This window comes from Montipora foliosa, chromosome 9, assembly GCF_036669935.1.
Source record: "Montipora foliosa isolate CH-2021 chromosome 9, ASM3666993v2, whole genome shotgun sequence".
Taxonomy (NCBI): domain Eukaryota; kingdom Metazoa; phylum Cnidaria; class Anthozoa; order Scleractinia; family Acroporidae; genus Montipora; species Montipora foliosa.
The window spans coordinates 32526204-32552380 of record NC_090877.1 but is presented as its reverse complement, the minus strand read 5'-3'; the positions used below and the strand labels follow the sequence as shown (position 1 = coordinate 32552380).

The 26177-nt window shown below is 38.2% G+C and overlaps 2 protein-coding genes across 4 annotated transcripts; both read right to left on the bottom strand.

Annotated features, from left to right (window-relative positions):
* Nucleotides 1-2590: 2590 nt before the first annotated feature.
* Nucleotides 2591-5403, bottom strand: LOC137971235 (uncharacterized). The gene is made up of 4 exons (XM_068818013.1): nucleotides 5268-5403; nucleotides 4493-4629; nucleotides 3163-3330; nucleotides 2591-2816 (listed from the first exon to the last, which is right to left on the bottom strand). Exons 1-4 carry the CDS (start codon nucleotides 5323-5325, stop codon nucleotides 2790-2792), a joined length of 390 nt encoding a protein of 129 aa, XP_068674114.1. The 5' UTR covers nucleotides 5326-5403; the 3' UTR covers nucleotides 2591-2789.
* A 4995-nt stretch (nucleotides 5404-10398) lies between these two features.
* LOC137969801 (activin receptor type-2B-like) lies at nucleotides 10399-25020 on the bottom strand. 3 transcript variants are annotated; one of them, XM_068816175.1, is made up of 5 exons: nucleotides 24650-25020; nucleotides 19152-19256; nucleotides 17980-18104; nucleotides 12457-12603; nucleotides 10399-10620 (listed from the first exon to the last, which is right to left on the bottom strand). In XM_068816175.1, exons 2-5 carry the CDS (start codon nucleotides 19210-19212, stop codon nucleotides 10603-10605), a joined length of 351 nt encoding a protein of 116 aa, XP_068672276.1. In that variant the 5' UTR covers nucleotides 19213-19256; nucleotides 24650-25020; the 3' UTR covers nucleotides 10399-10602. The 3 variants fall into 3 exon arrangements, with proteins under 3 accessions (XP_068672276.1, XP_068672273.1, XP_068672274.1); XM_068816172.1 differs by having other exon boundaries at nucleotides 10399-10627; nucleotides 24650-24996; XM_068816173.1 differs by lacking the exon at nucleotides 24650-25020 and adding an exon at nucleotides 22364-22474 and having other exon boundaries at nucleotides 10399-10627.
* Nucleotides 25021-26177: the final 1157 nt, after the last annotated feature.

The following is a 26177-nucleotide window of genomic DNA, read 5'->3' as shown; positions in this document are numbered from 1 at the left end:
TATTTTCCTGTCCGGCCAGACCTAAACTCAGTCAATAAGCATTTTATCATATGGGCTCTTTACAATATTCATGAGCACTCAGAAGATGAAGTTAGGACAAAATAAAAAACAAAAATCTGCACAGAAAATTTATCTAATATGTTGTCTGCATTTGCTTTCCTGGGTGTAAATTACTTGGATGTTTAAAAGCGACGAAATCCCCTAAAATTGCATCTCACGGAGCAGTACGTGTTCCTTGTAGAGCCGTACGGCTTTTTTCCTGCCCTTCTCGCTCTAATGCATAAGGCCCTCATACGGGGATTTTCCCAATAGTTTTGCGATGAAAGCGCGCGGGGGACCGTACGGGCCATATGATAATATTAATTATTAAAAATTGGATCATTGGATAATGCAATTCGAGAGTTTTGATTGGCTAAGCCATCATGGGTTATGAGCCATTATACCATGATCTACAAACACGGCAAGCATATGAGTGATTTTTTGGGCCTTTTTATTTTTATTGTAGTCTAGTTTTCTATATTTTAGGGGCGTTTTTAATAAAACAATTATTCCACCCGCGCTTTGTTGGATATGAGATGATTATAGCCAACTCGGCGCTACGCGCCTCGTTGGCTATCTATCATCTCATATCCAACGCGCTCTCATGGAATAGTTGTTAATTATCATATGTCCCGTACAGACCCAAGCGCGCTTTCACAAATGTTGGAGCTGGATGAAAGGCCCTTTACGTCCATGGTGCAAAGGAAAATAATACAGTATACTTACGAGCAGACAGTTCACAAACGCCAGAGAAGCTCTGTCTTCAAAAAGGGGTGGGCGCTTTCAGTGAATCGTTCAGTTTCGTAATTATTTTCAAGACGATACAAAGCTTGTCAGCACTTGTCACTCGTCATTTCATTTTATCCAGTCAAATCTAGGACATTCGAATGGTTTCGTTTGGGTTGTTTTCGTCATTCGCAGACGCCTTATTATGAAATCGATACGATTCTCAGACAATGCAGGATTCAAACTTTAGAAGCCAAAATGTTAAAAAATAGCTTGATAGTGGATGTTGGATGGTTTAACATATAATACGAACAACGAGCAAAATGTTGGCGGCGAGTTAGGAGAAAATATATACTTTGAATTCCATGCTACAGCAACTGAAGAAGTGTTGGGAAAATCAGTTCTACAGAATGTCTCTTATCACGAAAAGAGATATTTTGCAGTATTTCGGATTCTATTGCACCGATTTTATTGTTCCTTGCCACATGACATCTAGAGCATTGCTTTTCATAATATACAGTTACCAAAACGTTTTCCGTGGAAAACACGAGTTTTTTACTCGTTATTCTCTTTTTATCCTTTTTTTCCCCCAAATTTTTCATTCATTGTTTAATAGCATTTGTTGCTGCTGTCGTAGCGTTTCTTGGTTGCAAGCATATATGCTTGAATTGATTTATCCGTTTTGGCCGATGAATTAAGAATCGTTTTCGCAGTAGGTATGGCGGGGCTCAGTTAAACATAAAATTTGTCCTTTGGACTAGTTTTGAGCCACGGGGATAATATTGACATAGTGCACTGAGATGATAAAAACCATATTATGAAGTACTAATGACAGGCTGATTGATGATGATATGGTACGTGTTGGGCCACATACTGGTTTCTCCAGGAAAATGACAACAAGACAAGAAGCCGACCGAAGTCGAAGGGAATTTCTTTAGGTTCCACCGTAACTTACGGCAGGGAGGGGCGCTACTCCAAACCCTTTACATGCACAACTTGTCCCCAATAATACTGATACTCATTTTACCCACCACGAATGGATGGAAAGATGAATGAACTTCGAAGCGCTGAGATGCAGTCCGCGGGCGATAACCACCAAGTTTTAACATGTTTCGGTTATTAATATAACGGCCGCCGATCTCGTGATTGAAAACCAGAACAAAGATTTGCCACGATCGCGAGAAAAGGGCTGGAATTGAATGAGAATCTCTGCGTGGGCCGGATCTCAGCTTTTTTACTTTGCTTTCTTTTGCAGCTTCCCTTTGCTATTTGTTTTTCTTCCGATACCACACGGATCTTTTCAACTGCTAATTCAAATCGGATGGAAATCGGATGCTGATGTACGTTGTTGATGCCACCCACCTAACATATGCAGTATGATTTCAGACCAAATTGCACTCCACTCAGTTTAATTACCATTATTAATCAAACAAGCGTGTTGAGTAAATAGGTTAAATCACGGCATTCGATCTTGGAGAGCAGCTCTTTTATGACAATTTTACAGGATGTAGTGCTTGGGGGGTAGTTCTAATTTGGCAGTTTTAAATATAGTATTTTTACTATGACAGCTTAATCTATCTGCTGTGTTAAGGGTTTCCTGAGCCGATCTTTTTTGTTGTTGTGATATTATTAGCCATTTACGTTACTAGACTCCCCTGCCTGTTCTTTTGTTTACGCCGCTAACCAAGAAATTCGAAGTTTTGCGAACAAGCATCTTTTGCTTTGCCTCTGTGCGAGAGCGCTTGCTCGTTTCGAGTCTTTTAAAGGAGGCACGACATGTTGGAAATGCATTTTAAAGGCAAAAACTAAAGAAACAAGTCAATTATGGAAGCCTTTTTATTGAATTGCAATACTTATTGATTAAATGGCCACATTTTTTGACAAGTCAGCTTCTCTAAATCTATTTTGCTTGAGGCGTTGGCGTTTCATTATCTGCAGAATTGCGTCTACTTCATAACGGACTTGTGGGCTTATGGAGCTGCGTCACAGCTACTGGAGCACCACTCGGTTTTCTCAGCATCTGATCAGTGCGGTGTACATGCCTTTGCAAACTACAAACAAAGCAAAATGTCAGTACGTCAAGAGCCGGCTTCTTCCTGTCGTTTTGTTTGCCTGTTTCGGTGAAGAAAGTAAAGCAAATTCGCTCATGTTATGTAAGAAGAGATGGGCTAGGTGTAGTGGTAGTATACAGGAAAACAAGAACTTTATTGACCACTTCGCAATCAAGTTGTTTGAAGGTGCTAGCCATCCCGACGAGACTTAGCTTCCTTCGCAGCCGTTTGTGGGGAGGGACGAGCCTAAAAACGGCTGCGAAGGAGGCTAGACGAGACTTGGCCCTGCTCCAAACTTGATAGCCTGATAATTGCACGTGTTAGAAAAGAGAAAATGTGGCGTTACCTGTTTCAGTGAGAACTTGATTTGAGTGCGATTGTTAGAGTTGCACAGATCCTCCGCACAACAACAAAACAAGTACTTCGGATGGTCTCGTTGAGGGCGCAGCTGACATTTTTTGTAGTCTGAGCACCATGCATCATTGCTGGAACTCCAGCAACCTTTGTATCGTAACTATATTTAAGAAAGAATATACATGATAACAGAAACCCATAAGGGTTGAAACGTGTAACGCGCGTTCACAGCTTCCGAATATTCAGTGCGAACTGATTGTTTGAATGTTTCAGTGCTAAGTACCATATTTGGAAACCCCTCGCTCTTGTTGTTCCAAATATGGTACTTAGCAAATTGAATATTGAGAAGCTTGTTTCCCAGCATACAAGGAGCCGTTACACACTTCAACCCTTATGGGTTCCTGATGATAACCAACACGCACAAATGCATGATATCGGGCTAATCGATGCAGTTCGTACCGCCAGTACGCACAACGTCTAAAGCTAGAAGGATTTCCGACACTGGTCCAAACTCAAGATTAACAGACTGATGCTTGATATGAATAGTAAGTGATTCCTACTCTTCTAATTTTATTCAATACTCAGAGTGTTTCCCTGAATATGTCAGTTTAGAGATTTACCATCGAGTACATGAAACTGCATGCAGACTGCTGCTTTTCACAAAAAAAAACATGAAAATTATCTAATTCTAACTTATTTCTCATTCTTGGAGAAGCGGTTCGATATCGCTTGATAAACAGGCAACAAATTAGCTAAAATCCATCAATTTTTGTTTTCATTTTTGGCAAAAGCAAATCGATCTCAGTCCCACGTATGCTGTGATGCTAAATCTCTCAAATAACTGAAACTGAACAAACTCAAATAGTTACTGTAGAAACTCAATCGTTCGCTAAATTCAGGAGCCGAAGAGCCGATTTTGTCTTCAATACAGAAACATATTCAATTTTCGAAAGGCAAAGGGATTGAACGTATTTCATTTGTAGGAATCAGCCTGTTCCAGGTGTGTCACTTGAGACAACTTCCTACGTTCTCCGTAAAAATAAATTTAAACGACCTGTTGGAAGTTTATCAGGTGTAAGACACGCGTTAAATTGATGGCAGAAGATCATCAACCGTTAAAATTTGTTGTATGGGCAGTGCTTTCGCTAAGAGTGCAGTAACTGTGAGCGATAAAGAATAATAGTAGTAATTAGAAAGAAAATGGAGGGGGGGGGGGGGGGGTGATCTCAGAGACTAGTCTTATGACAAATTCTGATCTTTGGTAAAATAATGGAATACATATTTGGTGTGCACAGAAGTACGACTAGCAAACTATTAAATACCTTTGTGTTCCCAAGGGCATTGATTTCGTAAGCGGAGAAGCAATAATTGGTCGTCGATTCACACGACTTGATTTCTGAACAGTTAGAATGATTCAAACACTCGGCTGTGTAGTCGTGGTGATAGCACTTACGAGTGGCTGAAAAAAGGAGATAATTAATATAGCAATTTTTTTCGGATCGAATTGTTTGTCCAGTTATGACTTTGCTAAAAAAACTAAGTGTTTTTCTACAAAAACTAAGCGGTTTACTCTACGAATAACGCATAGCAAACGTTTACAATAGCAGTTACTTATCACTCAGTTTGGATTCTGGTTTCTCCAAACGCCTCCATACAAGAATTTTAGACATCGGCAAACGAAGGATGCCTCTTGTTCAGGAATTCGATCTCAAAACGACTATTCTTGGTTACGGTTTCTTCATTTGAGTGACTGTTTACAATTTATCGATCTAACTATTCATTATTTTTATTATGTCTCTTATCCCATCACTGTCACTTTTTCTGCGTGGAAGGTACATGGTCATTACGACACCGCAAGACCAAAGGATTTCCTAAAACTTCAAAGAGGGCTCGAAACGCTATGTGGAAGAATTCCACATTTAGGTATTTCACTGCAACAAGCAGAGTGTTCCATTCGAGGCGCAAAAGCTATTTCAATGACTAAACCAAATGAAAAAGACTTGTAAAATCATTTCTTGAAAATGAACAAACTCGATAAATATGTTAAAATACATTTTTAGAGAATGTTCAGGAAATCACACGCCCTAAAATACGCACCCGCTCCATAGACCACAGCTGATATGATCGCCAAATACACCAGGGTAGTTTTAGCCATCACAGTTTTGTTGACAGGACCACAGAACAAATTGATCTCACAGAATATCGATCGTATTTTATAGTGTCTTGGGAAGACCCTGTAGTAAAACTATGCCAAAGTTAATCTGTCCTAATTGACCGATTAAACCTTCAAAACGGAATTATTGATTGTCCAATGAGCTTAATGTCGTCTGACTAGTAATGTTAAAAAAAGGACAAAATTCTTAGAATAGTTCTTAATTAAATATTCCTTTGGCACGATACACCCTTAAAATGAAAGAATGGCTCCTTAAAGAAAAAATAGGTGGAATGGTTTAGGTGAGCTGTGACAAACGACAAAGAAATAAAATATGAATCTCTTTTTTGCCAGCAAATGAATGTGTTTCTATCGCGATTTGAAGATCGTTACGGTTATTAGCTTCAGTTAAAAAAACATAAGATACTTCAGATTTTTTTTCTGTATCGATTGCGAAGGACTCATCATGCATTTAAGAGGTGCAGAACTCAAGGACATTAAATAGTAATAAACACATTTTTAATCTGGAGTGTTTTCAACTGACCGCAAAATTTTATCGCACACTACAACTAGGTTGGATATCATGACTGAGACATACTGCAAGTGTGTCGTACCAAATGATAAGTACTTTTTTGTCTTTAAAAATAATGGCTTCAAGAAATTTTGGGGTTGGTGTGATCTACTTAATGGCAAGTTATTGCAGCTTAAAAACAATTAAACTGTTGCCCATTCTTCTTTATAGAAGGAGCATCATAAATTTTCGCCCTGAAAATCTTTGGCATGTGTATGTGTTTATAATCAACGAGTGGGCGATAAATCTTCCCGCATTTACATTCATACTTCCGTGTTCCGATTCCGGCTTTCCATAATCTGATTTGTTATTCAATAAAGAGGAAGCTACCATTTAAAACGCTTTGTTCCTGCGCTATATCTACCATATAATACTAATTGATGACCTATTCAACTGCTCCGCTCATTAATCGGTAACCGAGGATGGCATCTCATGTCATTTCATTTTGGTGCTGACTTCTTTCGTCATTTTTATTTAATCGTATGGGTGGATTGCGAAAATTACTGGTCTCTGGTTGTAGAGGAAAAAGACATCGGGTGTACTAACATTAAAATGATAAAATCAGTGCTGAAGTTAGATGATCAAATCATTGATGAATTATTGAGTATTATTAGTTCACCTTTCTAAACTTAAACCTTTTGGCGCCAGTGCGTATTATTTTTTGAGCAACCTGTCGAAAGAAGAGAACTAATTTAATGTCATGTAGTGACATTTCTAGCCGTGAATCAGTTCTCTGTCTGTCTGGACAATACATTTGCAGCTTACATAGACCAAGCGAGCACGTGTGACCAATTGTTGTATAACAAAGGATTTTATTTTTAGTAAGAGGATCACAGAGCGGATAAAATAGGTGTTAATGCAAAGAGGAAAGAACCGTTTGACAACAAAATATTTATAAAAGTGTCTGGAGGGTGGTAAGTTTATTTATTAAGGTCTGCGGTGTCTCTAAATAGTGGAGAGTTGCTGAGTGAATAGTTTTATGAAGGTTCATTTATTGATTTTCGGCTTCTTTCAGTCTCCTACGCACAAAGGTAAACGTTTCGCTCTTCTAAGGTCGCTACGATAATGATAATGAACTTTAAGTGTCACGCGTATTTAGCGCTCGAACACTAATTGGGGACACCACCGTACACGAATCAAATCAACTCATTCCAAATCGTAGGTTGGTTTTTGAGGAGAAGGAAAAACTGGATTTCCGGAGAAAAACCTTTCGGAGCCGAGAGAGAAGCAACAAACTAAACTCTCCTTTTCGCCAAGTCTGCGAGTGGAACCATGGCCACATTGGTGGGATGCGAATGATCTTCCTTTCTCCCTACAGTGAAAAATTTATCTGTCTAAAAGTGAGAAAGAAAAGTTGCTATTGCAAATTTGAGCTCATAACTTCGCATCTAATTAGGAAACCAGAGCCTATTGGGGAGACCAAATATATGTTTCGTTCCCTTTAGAGAGCAGGGTAGTAAGATTGCTAAATTGCCCCTCGCCTCCCATATCTAAACTATTCAGAATTAAAATACAAATACAATTAGTAATCCAATTAAGAAACAAGACAATGAAATGCATATAGCTTTCCGCTAGTGTTTACAAATTAAGTTTCTCGCTTTAATCATATATTTAAGACCTTTCAGCATTCTGGAGTGTAAATCAGACGAGGTATCTCCAGAATGCTTTCGCTTTTTGTTAACATTATACGGTACTTTCACCTAGTTTCGATTTTCACCCTTACTATTAAGCTTTCTTTCAATAATTATATTGTACTTTCAACTAGTTTAAATTTCAACTTTAATATTGTCAAGTAAGGCCAAGCAGAGCTTCCTCTGCCTTTTCCACTGTATATATGTGAATAAATCGAGGAAAAAAAAAGTGAGAGTGCTAAATAGGGTGTGGCACAATTTATTGGGAAAAGAACTCTGATTCTCGAATCTTCGTCGAAAAGATTGTTCATATAAAACCAACAGGGACGGCTGGGTTCATGCTAATTTTTTGAAACTCTGAAGTATTCGGAAATTTTTAATACTATGCGCAATAAGTGATTTGCACACTCTAATGCATATTGTTAACAGACTGGTGTAGTTAAATGATTATTGCATTTTGTCATAGAATCTTATGCGATTGCGCAAATATGAAATGACGACTCATTTAGTTGCCGATGTATGTTAGCCAGAGTTTATATTCAGTGTTAAAGAATTGAGCTTATATTGATTGATTTTTTACGTCTGTAGTAGGTAAATTCCTGCCAGTTTGCAGTTTACTTAAGCACAGAATTAGAATTGGGCGAATAGAAAGAGAATCTTTTCCTTTATCGCATGGTATCAAGAATCTTATTTGCAAAGAAACCATCTCTAAATATTATATTTAGATTGTTTATGTTGGTCCATAACTTCTCGGTGTTATTTCTCAGAGACGTTATTTGCCGATATATAAATAAATATATCGCAGCTAGAAAAAATCTGATCCAAGAGGTCTAGACGGGATAAAACGCTGAGCCTTTCCACATACAATTTAATTTGCAGTACTCGATAGAACTTTGACGCCAAGCGTTATTGATCAAAGGGGCTCGGCTATTTATAATAACCAGCTCGCACAATAAGGACTGAGAGCGAAATGAACTTCTTTAACTGGTGGACATGAAACGAAAACCGAAGGTATGTTCTTAGGTAAGTCTAAGCCAAGTCATTCGCGTCACGTTGGCGGAGGCGCAGTTTTTTATCTTCACCATTACTATCTGAGTCTTTATCGATTGCTGCTAATTGAGGCACTTTTCGTTTCACAACACCTGGATACGTTGAATATATGCCATCTTAGTTGGCTTGAACAGCTTTGTTTTCCCATTTTAGATCAGCTGACCGTGTTCAAGACCAAATTTTCTCTCAGGACTTACGTGCATTTATGCTCAATTAAAAGGAACTGGAAGTGTCTGCCACCCCAAGTACGCCAATTACCAAAAAAGCAATTTAAGAAGAAAACACGAGAAATGATTTTTGCTATTTTTCATGCCGAGAACACTTATGTTGAAGCACTCACACTCCTCTTAAAGATGGCAAAATCATCCGTGTAGATTAGAAATGGCGCATTACACATTCCTCATTATAATCGAGTGCGTGGGCTCGAAGTTACAGCCATCGCTTTTTATTTTCACTCAGTTTATGCCCCAAATGCGAAGAAAATGGGCTTAAGGTTTGCTTAAAAAAGCCAGAAAAATCTGCCGAAAACTGATGCTCAATACTGGGATGATCATGTCGAGGAAAACGTCTAAGAAGCGACATAATATTTAGGCAAGCCTAACAGTGGAGCTCCTCAATTATTGTTGATTTATGTTTTTGTTTTCAAATATATTTATAACTGGTCTGCTTACCATATTACCAGTCCGGCCTGATCATTGCTATGAATTAGTCTATTTTCAAGTGCTCTTTCTTGCTCTTTTCGCCGTTTTTTGTCACCATTAAACCTGTTATCGTGTTCGTGCTTGCTCTCTCATCCGCTGCTTGTCACGTCTCTCGTTGTTTTGTCACTGATATTTCGCCTGTTGTCTCGTGCTATCAGTCGCCCTCTTTCACTTTGAGCATCGCTTACTGGTCACCTTCTTAGTGCTTTTTTTTTCTCTCTCTTTCTCCTCTTTTCTCGTTGTACGACATATTACAACAAAATATATGGCTCGTTGTTTTGGTTGTCCTAAAAAATTTCACTTGTTTTACTGAAACGCAGTGTCAAATGAATTGTCAAAATGAAGTGCCCTTTCCGTGCAACTTCCCGCCAAAAACACGGGTTCGAGCAGTGCGACATTTCGAGTACTGGCTTACATGAAAAGTTGAAGGTAAGGACGGACGGTGGCACGATGACGTCACAACCAAAAAAAAAATTTCTCCTTGCTACAACCATGTTCCCAGACTACATTCTCCAGTTGTGGCTAATCACGTGCCAATGAGTACAAACGAAATGTGCACAAAGAATGGGTCCTCGACTTATTTTTGTCAACAGTATTCAGTTTTATCAAAGGGGAGAGCCAAACAGATTTTTTTTTTTTTTCCAAAATGGCGCTTACGTTCCTAAGGGTATATTTCAAGTTGCCCTGCTTGCGGGTGATACAAATGTTATGTTAACTGATAAAACCAATAATTTGTCTGTATTTAAGGAAAGATAAAATGGCAGCACTTACAACAGGATACGAAAAATACTTACTTTATTTGAGATTAATAGACGGTCCCGTGCTCCGCGATGTTTAATTTTCACTCTCTTCTGAGCTCAGTAGACGAGTTCAGTGACAAAAATTTAGCCTTCTTCTCCCTCCCTTCATTTATCCTTTCTGGAATCTGCAAAAATCTAGCAGACATGTGACCGACCGCAACCAGGGTACAGTTCTTTTTCGAGGGAAGAAGAGAGAGAATCCAGGAAACGAGATTGTCTCATCGATGGGTTATCATATTTTCTTAACAAGGTTCTCCGCTCACACGGAGGTGCGCGTGTCTTCGGCGCGCAGAGCTACGCTAAAAATGAACTGGAAACATCTATCGTTTATTAACAGATCTTTATTTTGAAAGCGCTATCGTGTAACTGCATAACTGCACTTTTATCAATTTGATCTAGTTTCTAGTACGTCTCTATTTCAGTAAAGATTGAGCAGTTTATCTATATCAATCTGTATCCCTCTTCTGTACACCTTTCTTCTCCGAGTCTTGTCAGATTATTCTTTGCTGTAGGAATTATCCATCCAATCAAGCATTAGTGCACTCCTGTAAACTTAGGAAAAAGTCAAATATTTTAAATCATTATCACCTGGTGAATTGGCTGTTTCTAAAGAGAAGATGTGAGCGGAGTTGTGTTTGCTGTGTTTGGACGGGCTCACGTGGGTGCTTAATGCACAAGCTAGCTTGCGTAGCTGGAGTGGTAGCTGCGAAGCTGTCTGTTGTTGCGGAACGCAAGAGATCTCGAGCGGCGAAGCCGGAAGAAAGCTGGGGCGGGGGTGGTTCTTACGTTCCTCTGGACTCAGGCTTCCAGACTTCTCGAGTCGCTCGAAATCTCCCGCGCTCCGAAATGAACCCCCAGCTACGGAGGCTATGCTCGAGCCAGTTAAGAAGCGAGTTGGCTTTGTTAAATATTTAGGCTGAGTTTAGCATAAAATGCCTTGCTTCTTAGCTGCAAAGGGGAGAATTCCATCACCTGAAGGACAGAAAACTTGTTATGTTCGAATATAAGTCCATCTGAACTCTAGGTCGGTGCAGAGCAATCCGTACAAGATGCTGTGAAGTTTACAAGGTGCTTCGTGGCTAAGAGTCGCGCGCAATATGGATCAGGCCCCAGTTGTTCGAAGGGTGGATAGCGCTATCAACTGGATAAATCACTATCCACTGGATAACTCAATTGGTTTTGCTAGTGTTTATCCGCTGGATAGTGATTTATCCGGTGGATAGCGTTATCCACCTTTTGTCATAATGATTGCGAGAACAAATGATTTATATGGGTAATCACATAATATCGGGCGAAATTTGGAGCAAATGAACTCAAGCAAATTTTTTTCAGACGAACAAAATTCCGAAGGGCAAGTGCAATTTGTACTCTTCGACAAAAATTTTCGAGGCCTTATTTCTTTCAAATTGCACGAAAAAAAATCATGATGTCATTACTTATTAATAAAAGACATGACAAAATACCGAGAAAGCCTTACGTAATTAAACAGAAGCAACGCACGCGTATCACGCAATCACGCAATCACGCAAAAATTGCGTCATCCAAGGCCTGTAGCATTTGTGTCTTCCTTTGATCATGACCAATTAGTTCTGCACTCTGTTACCCGAGATCCGAATTTCTCTTAGTCAATCAGAATTGATGGTTTGCATCTAACGTCACGGCAGCCATGTTGATGTACAGAACAATGCAGTAAAATGTCTTTTGGGAATTTGACTCTATTATTATGCAAAACCCATGGGATCATTTTCTATTGTTTTGTACACCAACATGGCTGTCTCATCACGTGGATTCAAACCAAGAATAGAGAAATTTTTTCATGTCTATTTTTAGACCAAAAATCCCTTGAGATTCCAGAGTTCTTTTCATACTTCTCAAAGTTAACATAGCTTACAGCGTCACATTACATACACTATTTTTAGCAGTTCTCTTACAATTTTGCAAGCCTTTTAGGCTCTTCAATTTGTTACTCAAAAATTCTCCAAAATTCCAGCTTTCAGGCGCAACAAAAAAGCACTGATGAAGGCAGGGCAATAAAACCCCCGCGAAATATAGAGCATGAAAACCACAAAAACCAAACTGGTCCTGATTATTAAAGAGCTACATCGCAGTTAAATTGCTGAATTCGGCGTAACAGAACAATAATGATTTCGAAAAATTACAACGATAAATCCGTTAAATTTAAAATTAAATTAATTCTAAAAAAATGCTAGATTATATCTAAATGTTTCTAATAGTTTGATTAAAGCCAGCGTTGAGCTTTTGATAATAAAGGACTCCGCTAATCTCTTAGTTGTAACAAATGGAACTGCGAGCTTCCTAAGTCCTCTTAAATCGAATGCTGGGTTGGCTGCATGTAACTAACTTTTCATTTTCAAGCTTACCCGTTTGAAAGTACGAGGAGGAAGGTTACAATAGTCCCCATAACAGCAACAAAACGTGAACGGTTGCCGTATTGGCTCCAAACGACAATTTGGCGTCTTCGAGCAGCGGGCATCAAGATCACCTGCCCAGCATCCTTTGAGCAATAACTGAAAAATAAACACAAAACTGACATCTCTCAGCCTCCCGGCAAAGAACGGTCAAAGCCCGGGTCGCACCCACAGATTGTTTCTGTTTTTATTTCCTTTTTGTTTGTCTCCTAACGACGACAGTTATTTCCTTCCTGCTTTGCTATCAGCAAACATCCCTGGTGTTGCCTTGCCTGGGTTCTGTGTACTGAGCAGGAAGGAAACACAAGGCTTGCTGCAGTTAGAGACATTTGAAAGAAATGCATTTCTCTAAAAAAAAAACGTCACGTTTCGTACGTTCGACACACTTCCTTATAAATGACCGTTATTTCCTGTGAAAGTGAATTTATTTAACCCTTGAGGGCGCGTTGGTTATGAGATGGTAATGCACCTATCAATGTTACGCCCCAGGAAGGGAGAGTCGGGCATGGGGTGGGGATTTTAACATTTTCATTTTAAAAAATTCAAATTCCCCACCCCCGGGACAAAATAATTGGTCAAAATCCCCACCCAGAGGCAAGTGAAGGTGGTAAAATGTCCTTTGTACGATCAAAATCGTTAGCCTAGGGACGTCATATACGATCAAAATCCCTACCCTGGGGACAGACCTCACGATCAAACTCCCGTGGTTAGCCCGACCCCCCCTCCCTGGGGCTTAACATTGATAGGTGCATAAATAGCCGTGACAAGCGCGAATGGAATAATTGTTTTATATGAATTTTCATTGAATTCTGAACACTTAGACACTTGGAAATTAAAGCACAAATCTTTCAGCTTGCGCAACACTTGACACAATCAGTTTCCATATTAGTTTATTCGATATATGAGCTGATAACGGAGATTGAGTGAACCAATTAGAAAGCTAGAAAGGCAATATCCGAGGTCGAAATTTTCATAAATGTTAATAGACTGGAAACACACGATGGTTTCAACCTTTGAAACATAAAAGTCCCGGATCAACTGAATATGGACTCCTTTATTGGTAAAGAAGTCTCTAATGGAGCAGTGAGGAATTTTACCTGAATCAACGCAATTAATTTTTTATGTTTCAATACTTGAAACTATCATTTACAGTTTATATTCTCTTACTAGTTTCTAGCATTTTATTTTAACATATAAATCAGTTCACTTGTAACTAAATTATTGATCATTTCTGAGACTGACTGCGAAACATAAGAACGTTTGGACATGAACTGAAGGACATGGAAGAGAAATTCAGTGCATAGTCGTAAATCAACAGGAAAATCCTGGCAGAAAAAAGCTTTTACCAGTGAAATCTGGGCCGAAACAATAATACAAGTAAATAAGTAAATAAACAAATAAATAAATAAATAAAAGAAAAGGTCATGCAGAGAAGAGGTAGGGTCAAAAGAGCAGCTTCCCAAATTCCCAAAAGCTCCTTGATTACATAAGCACTTTGAAAACAAAATGAAAGAAAAATACAGGTGTGGCAAAATTGTGGAAGGCATGGACGTTTACAACGAAATATTAAGTCAGTGCTAAAGAAAAAAAAAAAAAAGGGCGGTTACAAACATTTTCATTTTATACTTGACGTTTCGTATGTTGCAACATACATCACCAGAAGTGACGGTTAAAACTGTTACACAAAATCTTAAAAAACTAGAGCGAGGCACTGGTGACTAGTTAAAAAGTGTGATAACAAAATCGTAACTTCCGGTAGTTCATACTTCAGGAAGAAATTAATAAAGAAAAAGCTTCTCACTACCAACGTTTTCATTAAAGAACACCAGCAGTAGATCCACAAGGAAGGATTTTTCTAAATGTAGCTTCATCAATTATACAATCTCGCTTGAGGTTACGAAGATAGGAAATAAGACTGTTCTCCCTAGACTTGGTTGGGTTGTGCGACAACAACTTGAATTTCGTTCCATCGGAAATTAACTGTTTCATTTTGCTGAGGTAATCATGTCTGTTGACAATTACAACACCATTTCCGTTGTCAGGTTTAGTAATAATAATAGAAGTATCATTTCGCAAATCGTTAAGAGCCATCCATTCTTCCTTAGTTAGAATTCGCTTTTGTTTAAAAAGTATAAAATAAATAAAGTGTAAAATAAAATAAAAGAAAGTATAAAATAAATTTAATCCACACCCTCACCTATCGCTGCTTACGCATCTGCTCGAGTTCTTCCTTGTTACAGTCGACTCTCTTCGATCTAAAGAACACTCTCCTTCAAAATGGTTACCCAAGAGGCGTTCTTTGTTATAACATTAATGATGTTTTGAACAGACAAAAGAACAGGTCTGCTGAGCCTGCCACCACTGTTCCTAAGAAAGATATCATTCTTGTCTTGCCTTTTTTGGGCTTTCAAAGTGAAGCTCTTACTCGACGTGTTAAATCTTGTATTAGTAAGTTTCATGGCTGTGTCAATCTTAGGGTTATTTTTCAAAACACTTGCAGGGTTAAGTCTTTTTTTCCTTACAAAGACCGTTTCAGTCGTTCTCAAAGATCTAAAATAGTATACAAAGCCAGTTGTTGGGACTGTGATTCCTTCTACATCGGCAAAACAAAAAGAAGATTGCATGACAGGAAATCCGAGCATTTCAAAGCTCTTACACAAGTCGGCCACGCCTCTGCTGTTGCACACCATACTATTTCTACCAGTCATAACATCAAATAGGACCATTTTGAAATCCTCGCAACTGGAAAGTCCGACTTGCAGTGTAAAATTAAAGAAATGCTATTAATCAGTGACTTAAAACCCTCTCTTAATGAAAACGTTGGTAGTGAGAAGCTTTTTCTTTATTAATTTCTTCCTGAAGTATGAACTACCGGAAGTTACGATTTTGTTATCGCACTTTTTAACTAGTCACCAGTGCCTCGCTCTAGTTTTTTAAAATTTTGTGTAACAGTTTTAACCGTCACTTCTGATGATGTATGTTGCAACATACGAAACGTCAAGTATAAAATGAAAATTTTTGTAACCGCTGTTTGTTTTCTTTTCCTGCTGAAATTGAAATGGCCAAAGGACAAAAGTATTTAAGTCAGTGCTGTTTAATAAAGCTTGTCCCTCTGGAGTCCAGAAAATGGTGTAAAATGTGAGAAGAATGTATTAGCATACAAGAAACTTAAACAAGCCAGGCCGCATTACTATTCTTTATGTGAAGAGTTCTAATTAATGGGGAGTGTCTTATCGGGTTTAAAGCTCAGGCACGCGACGTTTTATCGCAGTTTTGATAGGCTGTTAGGCTCACAAATTATTAATACATTTTTGAAGAATCTGTTTGAATACATTAAGAATCAAAATCTCTTCAAATGCCATTACTTTTTGCCGGGTACGTGCTCAGGAGATGAGTAGATTAAGGTAAGAATATGAAAAAAAATCTTTTAAGCACTTCCAAGGGTTGGCCTGAGTATGAGATGTTTCAGCAAAACGTAACCTATGACTTAACTAAATAACGTGATGATACTCAACCGCTTATTGTTTACAAAGTAGATAATAGAATTCTATTAACTGCTTTTTGAAGACCATGATTAAGGAAGGCCCATTTCAAACGTCGAACTTTTCATGTGCCGAATCTAATGATTAGGTTCGGCGCATGAAAAGTTCGACCGGCCTTTAAAACGGGCCCAAGAGTTTGAACGATCTACAAAGTCAATCTAGCCTTTTGTTTACGGACCGCTGGTAACGTATTGTTTCACTGACCCGTCTGTGAACCGACAGAGCTCCCAACCAAAAATTCTCTGGTCTTCTCTTAAAAGGAATAAAGCATTGTGGCAGAAATCGAATTAAATCACAATTGAATAGGCTTACCGCATGACCACTGTAAATGACTTTTTTCGAATGATTTTTGGAAATGAAAATACGTCGACATGCAAACTTTGGACCGTGGGAGTTTTGAGACAAAAGAAAAGGGGTTGTAAAAAGTCCCCATAGAGTGGTTATACGTCCAGCTTTTTGCTTGCAATTATTAGCGTCAGTCCAGTTGATAAGTTGCCATCTAGCAAATCACCACCGAGGGATGCGAACTCAATGACTGATGTACTAAATGGAGACGAGTGTATTAATATCCATAACGTTTTATATAATAACCCAAGTTATTCTCGCATTTTGATTCGGTCTTGCCTATGATCTGTTAGAGGACAGACGCACGATTGACGTCACCATCAGCTTTCATGCGAATAAAGTTTAATTATTTATTATATAAAACAAGACGTCAAAATGTGGTGAGAACATCAGTGACACACTCGGCATTTTGACGTCATCTGTGATCTATTACTGAACAGACGCATGGCAACATGGAATATATTTGTTAAATCATCTTAGTTTCACATCTTAGGAAAAAAAATTAATTTTCCAAGCCGGGGGCACAAGTTGAACGGTCCAACATGAAAACGTCAATGAATGTTGGCATATTTCAAGGCGAACTTTTGCCAAAACTAAGCAAACTGTGAGCTTTAATCCCTTTCCCAATATTTTGCTGGTAATCTTATAAACTTAAATACTCTCGCCACAAAATAATTCACTGTTCAATACATAGAGAATTAGTCGCATATGCACGGGTTATTTTGTTGATATTTTGAGATGATCGCAATATAGGATAATCCCAATCTACGTTGTAACGACCGGAAACATAGCATAAAAAACCAATAATTTTTCGCAACAACATATGGGTGAGTTGTTATTGTGGCGACATAAGCCCTATACTTAAAATGTTTCAAGAGATCAATCTCCTTTTGTCTTTCTTTGTACCTTTTTTATTTGTCACCACATCTCATCTTTTTTAATTGCATTTGAATTCCTTCCTTTTCCGTTCTTTCGTTTGTTGACGCATAATTTGCTTGGAAATCCTAATTACCTAAAGTGTCTTTGTCCTGCTTAAATGTTTTCCGGGTTCAATATTTCGATCTATCTGTTGACATTATGTCCCAGTTTTCCTCGTACTTTCTCCATGAATGAAGGAGGATGGGGAGGGGGCGGGGGAGGGGGGAGGGTAGTGGTAGTGCTGTCATGCTAAGAGCGATGACACTTGAACGCGAAGCGTACTGTTCTCTCAGGGAATATTATGTCGAACGGATGTACGCAGTGCTGACTCACAACTCTACCAGAAATGGGGTCAAGAAACACTTGATCCTTTCTGCAAGAGTTTCATGATGAGTTTTCTAAGGGCCCGGTTCAAACGTCGAACTTTACATGGGAAATAGAAACTGTAACAAATGCTGGAATGTGGCCCGACCCCTCTTGAACTTGAGCGAAAATATCATAATAACCAGATAAGAAAAGCTTTTGCTCTCTTTTGATTCCCAATAAATTATTGGGCAAAATGTTCATCATATGAGAAATTTCACCACAGAACTTTGTCTGTTTAGTAAATAAGTAAAGCGCGCGTGCAAATCGTGAGAATAGAAAAGCTGTCAATCAAGTTGCACAATACCTGAGTTGTTCCGTTGTACATTGAGTAGCAATAGTCTGATGTTCTGTTACAGACCTTGAGGTTCATACAGCTTGCCTGATGGCTGGAACAGTTTTTGTAGTCGTAATGGTAACATCTTCGACAGTCTAACAAAGAAAGAAAAATGCTAAAAGAAAGGTATTTTACGCTGGCTCGGAGGCCTTGGCTTGTGGTACCCTCTCGAAAGTGTCTTAGTTTGAAAATTTTCTATCTTCCGGATTATTAAAACTTCTACTTGCGTCAGATTTCGTGCTAATTCATGGTTGTGTCATTCACACGAATAATCCAGGCTTAACGACCACACCCATATTGAACTGTACATGCCCATTAAAAAAGTTTTAATCATTTATCTTCATTGCATAAATGTGATCTGAAAAAAATTCATATTTGTGTTGACTGAATAAAGCGGATTTGTACGAATGAAACAGTTTCGTATTCCTAAAGATCGATTTTGATAAAGTAAAAATTAAAAAGAAGGGAAAGAGAGTGGATCAATTTTTCACACAATTTTGTCGAAGTTTTACTGAAATAAAACTATCTTGTTTGATTTAATTCAGTTTATGCGTCTTTATTTCTTTCTCAGTCTTTTTTTTTTTGTTTGTTTTTCTTGGTTTTTTTTTCTAAAAGACAAAGAAAAAAGGGGAGCCTTGACATAGCCTCGTCAGCGTGAAACTGCCTCAGAGAAAATGGAGAACGTCTGAAACTTAGTGTGGATAAACTGGAAGATGAACGTATGACTCTCCTTAAATGCTCCAGATGGAAAAATGTATGTTACGACCAAACGTCTATGAAGTCTGGGAAGTCTTGAGGAATTCGGTTTGTGAAAAAGTTTATAAACACTGTTCTATGTTGAGCTCTGACACAAGTGCCAACATGCCAAACGTTGTCCAAACTGCATTATCGAAAGTAACAACGTTTACCGCCAAGGTCGTAAAATTGTTTGTAAAACGCAAAATATGGCACGAACTGTTGCTGCATTGTGTTGACCAATGAAAGCTGATGCAATCATTTTACAACGTATCATCGGCAAATCGCGTTGTATTCCTCATATATTTTGCTCCAAAACACGACAAGACCGACACCAGTTCAGGGCAAAATCTGAGTTACGTAATTTTCAAGAAACATCTCAGTTGAGGACACAGGTCCGTACTTACCCACTAATAGGTAAAAGGCCAGTAAAACTGTTAAAGTAAGCATAAATTTGCGATCCATCATCTAGGGAATCGGAGACAACGAAACAATCTTGAAGAACACGGGGCCTGTGAAGGAGAAGAAAAAATCCACTTGAATTTCAAACAATCTCAGGATTAAGGCTCTCCCACTTAGACAAGATCCATCTTTTTATAGCCTTTGCCTAAAAGATCATTAGATTATCTAGCAAATGAGAGCGGAGGTGGCTTAAGCCTCTTGAAAGAGGAACTGAGTGTCTGTCGCGTTGGCAAGATAAGAATCACGAACAACGGGGTTCAACTGGATTCTTACTGCAAACGCGGGAGTATTAAACATGAAAACATTGTTACGTCCTCGAGGTTACGATGAATTTCTTCATTGAACAAGCTGGAATAACAATTTACTAGATATAGCTGTTTGACCTAAAATTCCATTACCTTAAAGGAGAAGTGCACCTCGATAAAGATCTTAAAAATTGTTCAAAGTTTACTTTCAAAGTCATGCATAAGATTGTCGGGGAATGATTTTCATGATGTGTGGGCGAGACACTGCTATAAATAACCCCAACTCGCTTCAAAATCACCACTTGAGGTTTATATAAATATATCCTCAATTAATTAATCATTACTTGGTGGTACGCTCTCTGATCAGCAAATTTCGATTATGGAAAACTCCAGAAACGTGCTTAATGTGCTGTCATTAAAAAAAGGTGACATTATTGCCTTGTTTTGCAGCAAACTCGGTTTACATTGGAGTTAATAAAGAGATGCAAGAAAAAACTATCTTAAATTCCAATGTTTTTTTTAAAATTTAGTTTAAGAATTTAATCAGCCTCGAAGATGAGAATGGATGTTAACTGAGACTGAGGCAGAAGAAACGTGATCCAGATATTGCTTAATTAGCAATGACTTAAACGTTTTCGTTGCAAATGTACCTTCTATAAAAAAAAAACTCTCCTCGTGTGTAGAAATTTAAATTTCAGTGTAAATCACTGTTACTGTCGCCATACGGACGGTAACGTATTTGACGAGTTTCGTTTTCAGGGGGATATAACTCTTAAATCCGTTTACTATACTTAAGGCTGGTAACAAATGTGAAAGACCTTCAGTTTTATTGCGTTGAAGTCTCGAGGGGATTGTAATATGTACAGACATTTATGATAGACAGAATTTTCCAGCATCTGTGCATGCTCTGTAGAGAAATCTAGCTTTAAATAGCGTCGGAGTTTCCTACGCTCCAAGGAGTAACTGAGTTGGAGGAGGATTTCACATCTGTGGTCTCCATAAAACCACTAAAACCACTACACAACAAATTAGACGGTCTCCTTTCTGCCAACTCTGAGGATGTTGTGTCTAGAACTTTATTTGTGTTCAATCATATTTGCCATAACACACTGATTGAATTGAAATTGGAGTTCCAAAACTGGCCGTAATTCAAAGGCTTATAGATGTGACCATGATGGATTTTTGCCTTCCTTGTAACGATTGTTGTTTGCCAGGCTTTTGCCAATTTCCTCCGTAACCTACGTACGTTAATACTTATTAGAAGTCTCGTTTGAAAGAAATAAAACGCGTTGGTCGGAACGATTTAAGGTTAAACCGGTTGGAACAAACAAGGGATATCATGCTAGCACCCGACTTACCGGAGAAACATCTCACTAGACTCTACAAACAAACATTTCCGATCACGTTGTCGAAACGTCCTGTCGATGTCATCGACTGAAAACAGCATTTGACAAGCCAGAGAACAACACTCGACCCAGACTATCTGAGAACCTAACCCCTTTTTCGGTCTTTCAGGATTAGCGTACCGTACATGCTGAGGCCAAATTACTCCACTTAACGTTTGAAACTCATGCCTTTCTTTCAAAGGGGGATTTAGAATTATGAATCATAATATTTCCTCATGTTTTGTTCATTATAGTTTAATTGGATCAGTATTTAACACCACGGAAGATTTGACTGGGAAATCACGCGTTAGAATTTCCTGACGGCACGTTAAAAAATTATTTAATAAAGAAACATTAAACATGAAAAAGTCCAGTTTCACTGATAAATATCTATAAGGGAATAGTTAAGTTTGAAGTTAAGAAAACCAAAATAGGCTGCAAAACCTGAGTTATATGTAAAAATTACCACTGAACACCATAAGATTAGGGTCACAGCTGGGATGTTATCTTTTGGGTTTATTTACCCGCGATCTTGAGCTTTTTAAAATATTTGTCTAACGTTTTAGCTACCGGAAGAATAGTCTCATTGAAGCACTTTGCTTCTTTCTGTAGGGATTACACCAGGGAACAGCAGACAGTCCTTGTTCTCTCTTGCAGTTCGCAGTTCACATCTTTACATTCTCTCGTTAAGCCTGTTTTTAGGTTGTGTTTGGTGGCTATTAAGATGACGTAAGCAATCATATCGACCAACTCTACGTCATTATCACTTATTGTGAATGAGAGAATCTATTGAAAACAATTTTTTTGGAAAAGGCGAATTCTGTTATTAATAACAGCCGTGACTCGAAACAGAGGGCTTTGATAGCTTACTTTAACGAAATATTATTTGCTTCCTTTTCCCTCCTAAACGCAAATTTCTGAGGCTCGAGTGCTCGAGAATATCAATCGGAAACGGACAACTTTATCTTTTTGCCATCACAAATGCTTAGGGTCCATTGAAATACTTTTCTTTTTCTTCAGTTTCTTCTTAGCTGCTAATAAACAAACAAATTGATTAAATTTTAAGGCAACTATACATGAGGTAATCCGAGAGCAATGAATCATTTCCAACCAAGGTCTTGGCAATAGAAGCCACGTGAAAATACCTTCCGCGCCCTTCGGCATAGCAGGTCCATTGTTTGTCGTTTGTCATACAGAAGAAAAAAGCAATTTCACTGGATTTTCTCAAGTTTTCTGAAACCGTGTTTTTTTGAACAAGTAGACGCACCAAGAATAAACCGAATGAAGGAACGCTGTACAGACTGCGCACGCATTGCGTGCCTAGTCTCGCCGTCATGCGTTTAGAACACGACACAGCTGTTCGGTTTTTCCTATATTTTTGGTGCTATTGTTTTTCTTACTTTCAGTATATCTATTTTTATTTGATAGGATTTTCATGGCTCTTTGATAATCACTTTACAGGGTCTCACTGTTTGAAGGCTGAAATGGTGATGGAGTAAGAAGGACGTTTAAACGAAAAAGAAATACCCGTCTCTTTTTGCAGTCTTGTCAGCCTCTATTATTTTTCACCGCCGCTTATTTTACCATGCATGTTCATAGGCGTTTGATGTGAGTTGCAACACCTTCCTCCGCCTTTCTTCGATTCATGAGAATCCAATTTACTAAATTTTGGGTGTAGATGTCATTAATTTCAAGCTGGTGATCCAAAAAAAGCCTTTTGGAAAATCAATAAAGGCGCTTCCTGTTAATGATATAATTTTCTGTCACGAAACTGTGGAGATGATAAATATGATTAGCTGTCTTCCTCCGATTAGACCTTCATATATTCCGCCGAAATTTGCAGCTATTTTGGTCACTGATTTCCTTGATAAACAGGTAAAAAACGATCAAACGATGGCGACTTCAGCCACAAGAGCGAAACTCAACTTTCTATTCTCTTTCTTTTGCAATAAGGGAGATGATTAAGGATATATAGAAGACAGCCAATTAATTTACGAAAATAAAGACCTTTTAATGGGATGAAGGAACCCATTTTAAATATGTATATTAACTTAAAGAAGTGGTATGAGTCTTTTTAGTGTTGTATTCATTCGATGAGTAAGACATATCGGTGCAAAATTACACCAGTAGTTTAAATGTATTTTCTCTCCCAAGCCGAAACACTTATTGTTTTAAATCTTCAGGGGTATATAAGCACGATTTATCATGGCTGATGTGTCCACTAGTACTGACAAAGAGAAGAGATTATAACGGAGAAATTGAAAAAAAAAACTATTGGCAAATTACTTATTCATCAATTAAACGTTTATTTTCAGCCTATTTCAGTTGTAAGTATTGGCCTGAATTCAACTGATAGCAAGAAAAAAACCCATGCTGAGATGTCCAGAATCCAGACATAATAGAATTTATGATCTTTCAGAGACAGATAAGCGCTCCCTTGAAATTACTGATGGTTCACTGCTCACCATAAAATTAGTTTATTTACTAGTCGACCGTAAAATTGACTAACTGTATAAATGTATATTCAGTCTTGTGTATACCCGTTTCCTTGAATTTTATTTGCAAATAGGTTTCGTTCTTGTCAGGGTCTTCGATTGCACTACATATCAAACTTCTTCAAGGCCGTGAACACGCAACATGGCTGGATAATTAATGTTTCCCATTAGAAACGGGGATCACTTGCAATTCATTGCTCAATGGGCATTGAAAGGGGGGTATGTAATGCCACTCAATTACTTTATTATTTCCTGCCGCCTTTCTCATCAGTTGGCTGTAAATTTGTCATTTATTGCTTTACTTCAGAACTCTTTTGTAGAAAGGTGACTGAATTAAGACACCTTTGGGTGAAAAAAATGATGAAGAATGCATTCTAGTGATGTTGTTCTGGTGAACGAAGAGCCTGAATTGACTGCAACTCGACTTCATTCAACCATAGGCTTGGTCGACTTAAAATTTTTAATATAATGGTAATGATAATAAATAATGCTTTCTTCTTCCCTAGCACACGTCCCTTGTATAGGTTATATGTTGACTTTTTTGCGTGGGATGTAATTGCGCTACCAACGCCTTACAATATTTATGTCTCTTATTCAGTTGTTAGACAGGCAGACATCTTCAAGTGTTCATTACATTTACTGACTTGAAAGCTGTTCTTTCCTGTGGAACTGTTTACGGTGTACCGTGTATTCAGGCATTAATTCTTTAACTCTCCACGTTATCTCCTTGGTCCATTACATAAATTCTTTTTCTGTTGATATCATTATCTTGGTTGCTATTTAACGAGAACAGAGGATCGCTACGGGACGTGTAAAGGATGCAGTGGGAGCTACAGGTGTTGCGTCTGTATTTTAAGATAAGTAAAGGAAGCAGCAAAAATAGCAAAGAGTATTGGGGAAGATATTTAAGAACTGTGAACAATCAATTTTGTACCACACCAAACGATTTTAGATCCAGCGAAACGTGTGGAATATTAGTGAATAACTTGAAGTTACCAAGGTAGCATACGACGATACAAGGTGTAGTGTTACTACATACGATGAAATCGTTAACTAGTGATTGTGTTCCTTAAGATTAAAAGAGTGGTTTAGGGCAGTTTCAGCTTTTGGAACTTTTAATTGAATATAGTTGATTCAAAGTTCTCTTTGTAAGTACATTTTACAAATTAACGGCCGGTGACTAGTTTTCGACGCTGTTTTCGACTTTTACATTCTAGAATCATGGAATTGGCCAAAACGAAGATGATCTTAGAACGCGACTGAACTCTGTTCAACATAAATTGGGTCTATCAAGAATAAGAAAGCAATGAGGACTTACCTGAACGGTCTGGTGCAACTTATGGCACATTCATAACTTGGATGCTTAAAATGGTGCAAGATCTTTAAATAATGACGCGGCCCACGCAGCAGGTTATATTGTAGATTATACTTTGCGTATCACGAATTGTTTTCCGTGATTCGGAGTGCAAGTTATACTAATGATCACACGCATATTACAGAATGACACAGCTATTCCAAAGGGAAAGTCTTACATCAATGCAGATCGCAAATGTACTTTCCGGTAGTTAGTTCTTGAAGGTCTGTTATATCTTTCCTTTGATTCAGTGTTTTTGGTTTTTACGTTTGCACTGAAACTACAATTCCTATTTGGATGAAAAAAATTAATGATCGAAAAGTCAAACCACGGCTGCAACGGTCAGCGTCTTTTATTTTAGATAAACTTTGTTCGGCTCCGGTCTTTCAAGTTCCTGTTTACTTTTTGAGTTCCTTTCGATTCTCTCTCTACCTTTATCACAGGTCATAAACTGCATTACTTCCTTATCTCATGCAGAGAAAATCGTAACCGGCTAGATCTTTCTAGTTGGTATTTCTTCCCATAGATCCACAATCGTGATTTCTTCCCTCTTGTCCTATTCATTTACATTTTTAGAAAACTATCAGGAATACTTGTTTTGGGGATATTGTTTCGTGCCGTAAGCGGAAGTTTTCTTATCGGGGCTAAAGGCAGCATTTTGGGCCGGTTTTGGCCAATGTCTACAATCACGGTTTCATTTTGACTGATAAACTGGCGAGGTCCTTATCTCTATCAGATTTAGCTTTCCCGTTTCTGAATCATAGAAAACGTGCTATTAATAAAACATGACGTACAATTGGAATATATTCAAAGAATTTAACCCCAGTCTTTCTTATTCAGGACTTAAGAGAAGATTAACAAAGTCAGATGTCCACAAAACTGTCGCTCTTTGTTGTATTTCTGAACTCTGACGCTAAGTACTATAGCTATACGACTATCTTTGAAACAGTAGACCCTTAGACAATGATGTCCAATAGGAAAGGAATGGGAAAGGAATAGTATTTATTACACCCTCTCGCTCTACTTTACTATGTATACTTCTTATAGTTTTAATTCCACTGCCTTTTGTAGTGATATTTGAAAAAGCAGATCATTAAAAGGGTATTCTACACAGCTTGCTGTCCTTTGATTTACGCTCACAAGTTGAAGGTTCTTGCCTGATTGTGTGACCCCAGAACCGCCTGATATGAATCAGTTTTGTTCCAGTGAATTCCTTTTTTAAAGATAAAATTCGTAACTACACGCCCACGAAATAAAGATTTCCTGATGCATGCAGCACAGCTCCAAAATGATTTCGATCACAAACGCCGATTTTGTTTATTTACTACCCTAAAAGACACATTTCTGCAGGGAGGCTATTATATTTTCCACCCTTCTGTACATGGGAGCACTATAATTCCTGGTACTGTCCGCGGACAGTCGAACTGTTTTTAGGCAACTTTTTGGTGCGCTCAAAAGCTTTACCACTGAAAATATTAGTTCCTATTTTTGG

Coding starts and splice junctions, on each gene's coding strand:
- LOC137971235 (XM_068818013.1), bottom strand. CDS start 5,325: ATGGCTAAAACTACCCTGGTGTATTTGGCGATCATATCAGCTGTGGTC. Junction 4,630..5,267: donor AGCTGTGGTCTATGGAGCGG/GTGCGTATTTTA, acceptor TCCTTTTTTCAG/CCACTCGTAAGTGCTATCAC. Junction 3,331..4,492: donor ATGCCCTTGGGAACACAAAG/GTATTTAATAGT, acceptor TCTTAAATATAG/TTACGATACAAAGGTTGCTG.
- LOC137969801 (XM_068816175.1), bottom strand. CDS start 19,212: ATGATGGATCGCAAATTTATGCTTACTTTAACAGTTTTACTGGCCTTT. Junction 18,105..19,151: donor GGCCTTTTACCTATTAGTGG/GTAAGTACGGAC, acceptor TTTCTTTGTTAG/ACTGTCGAAGATGTTACCAT. Junction 12,604..17,979: donor TGTACAACGGAACAACTCAG/GTATTGTGCAAC, acceptor TTTATTTTTCAG/TTATTGCTCAAAGGATGCTG.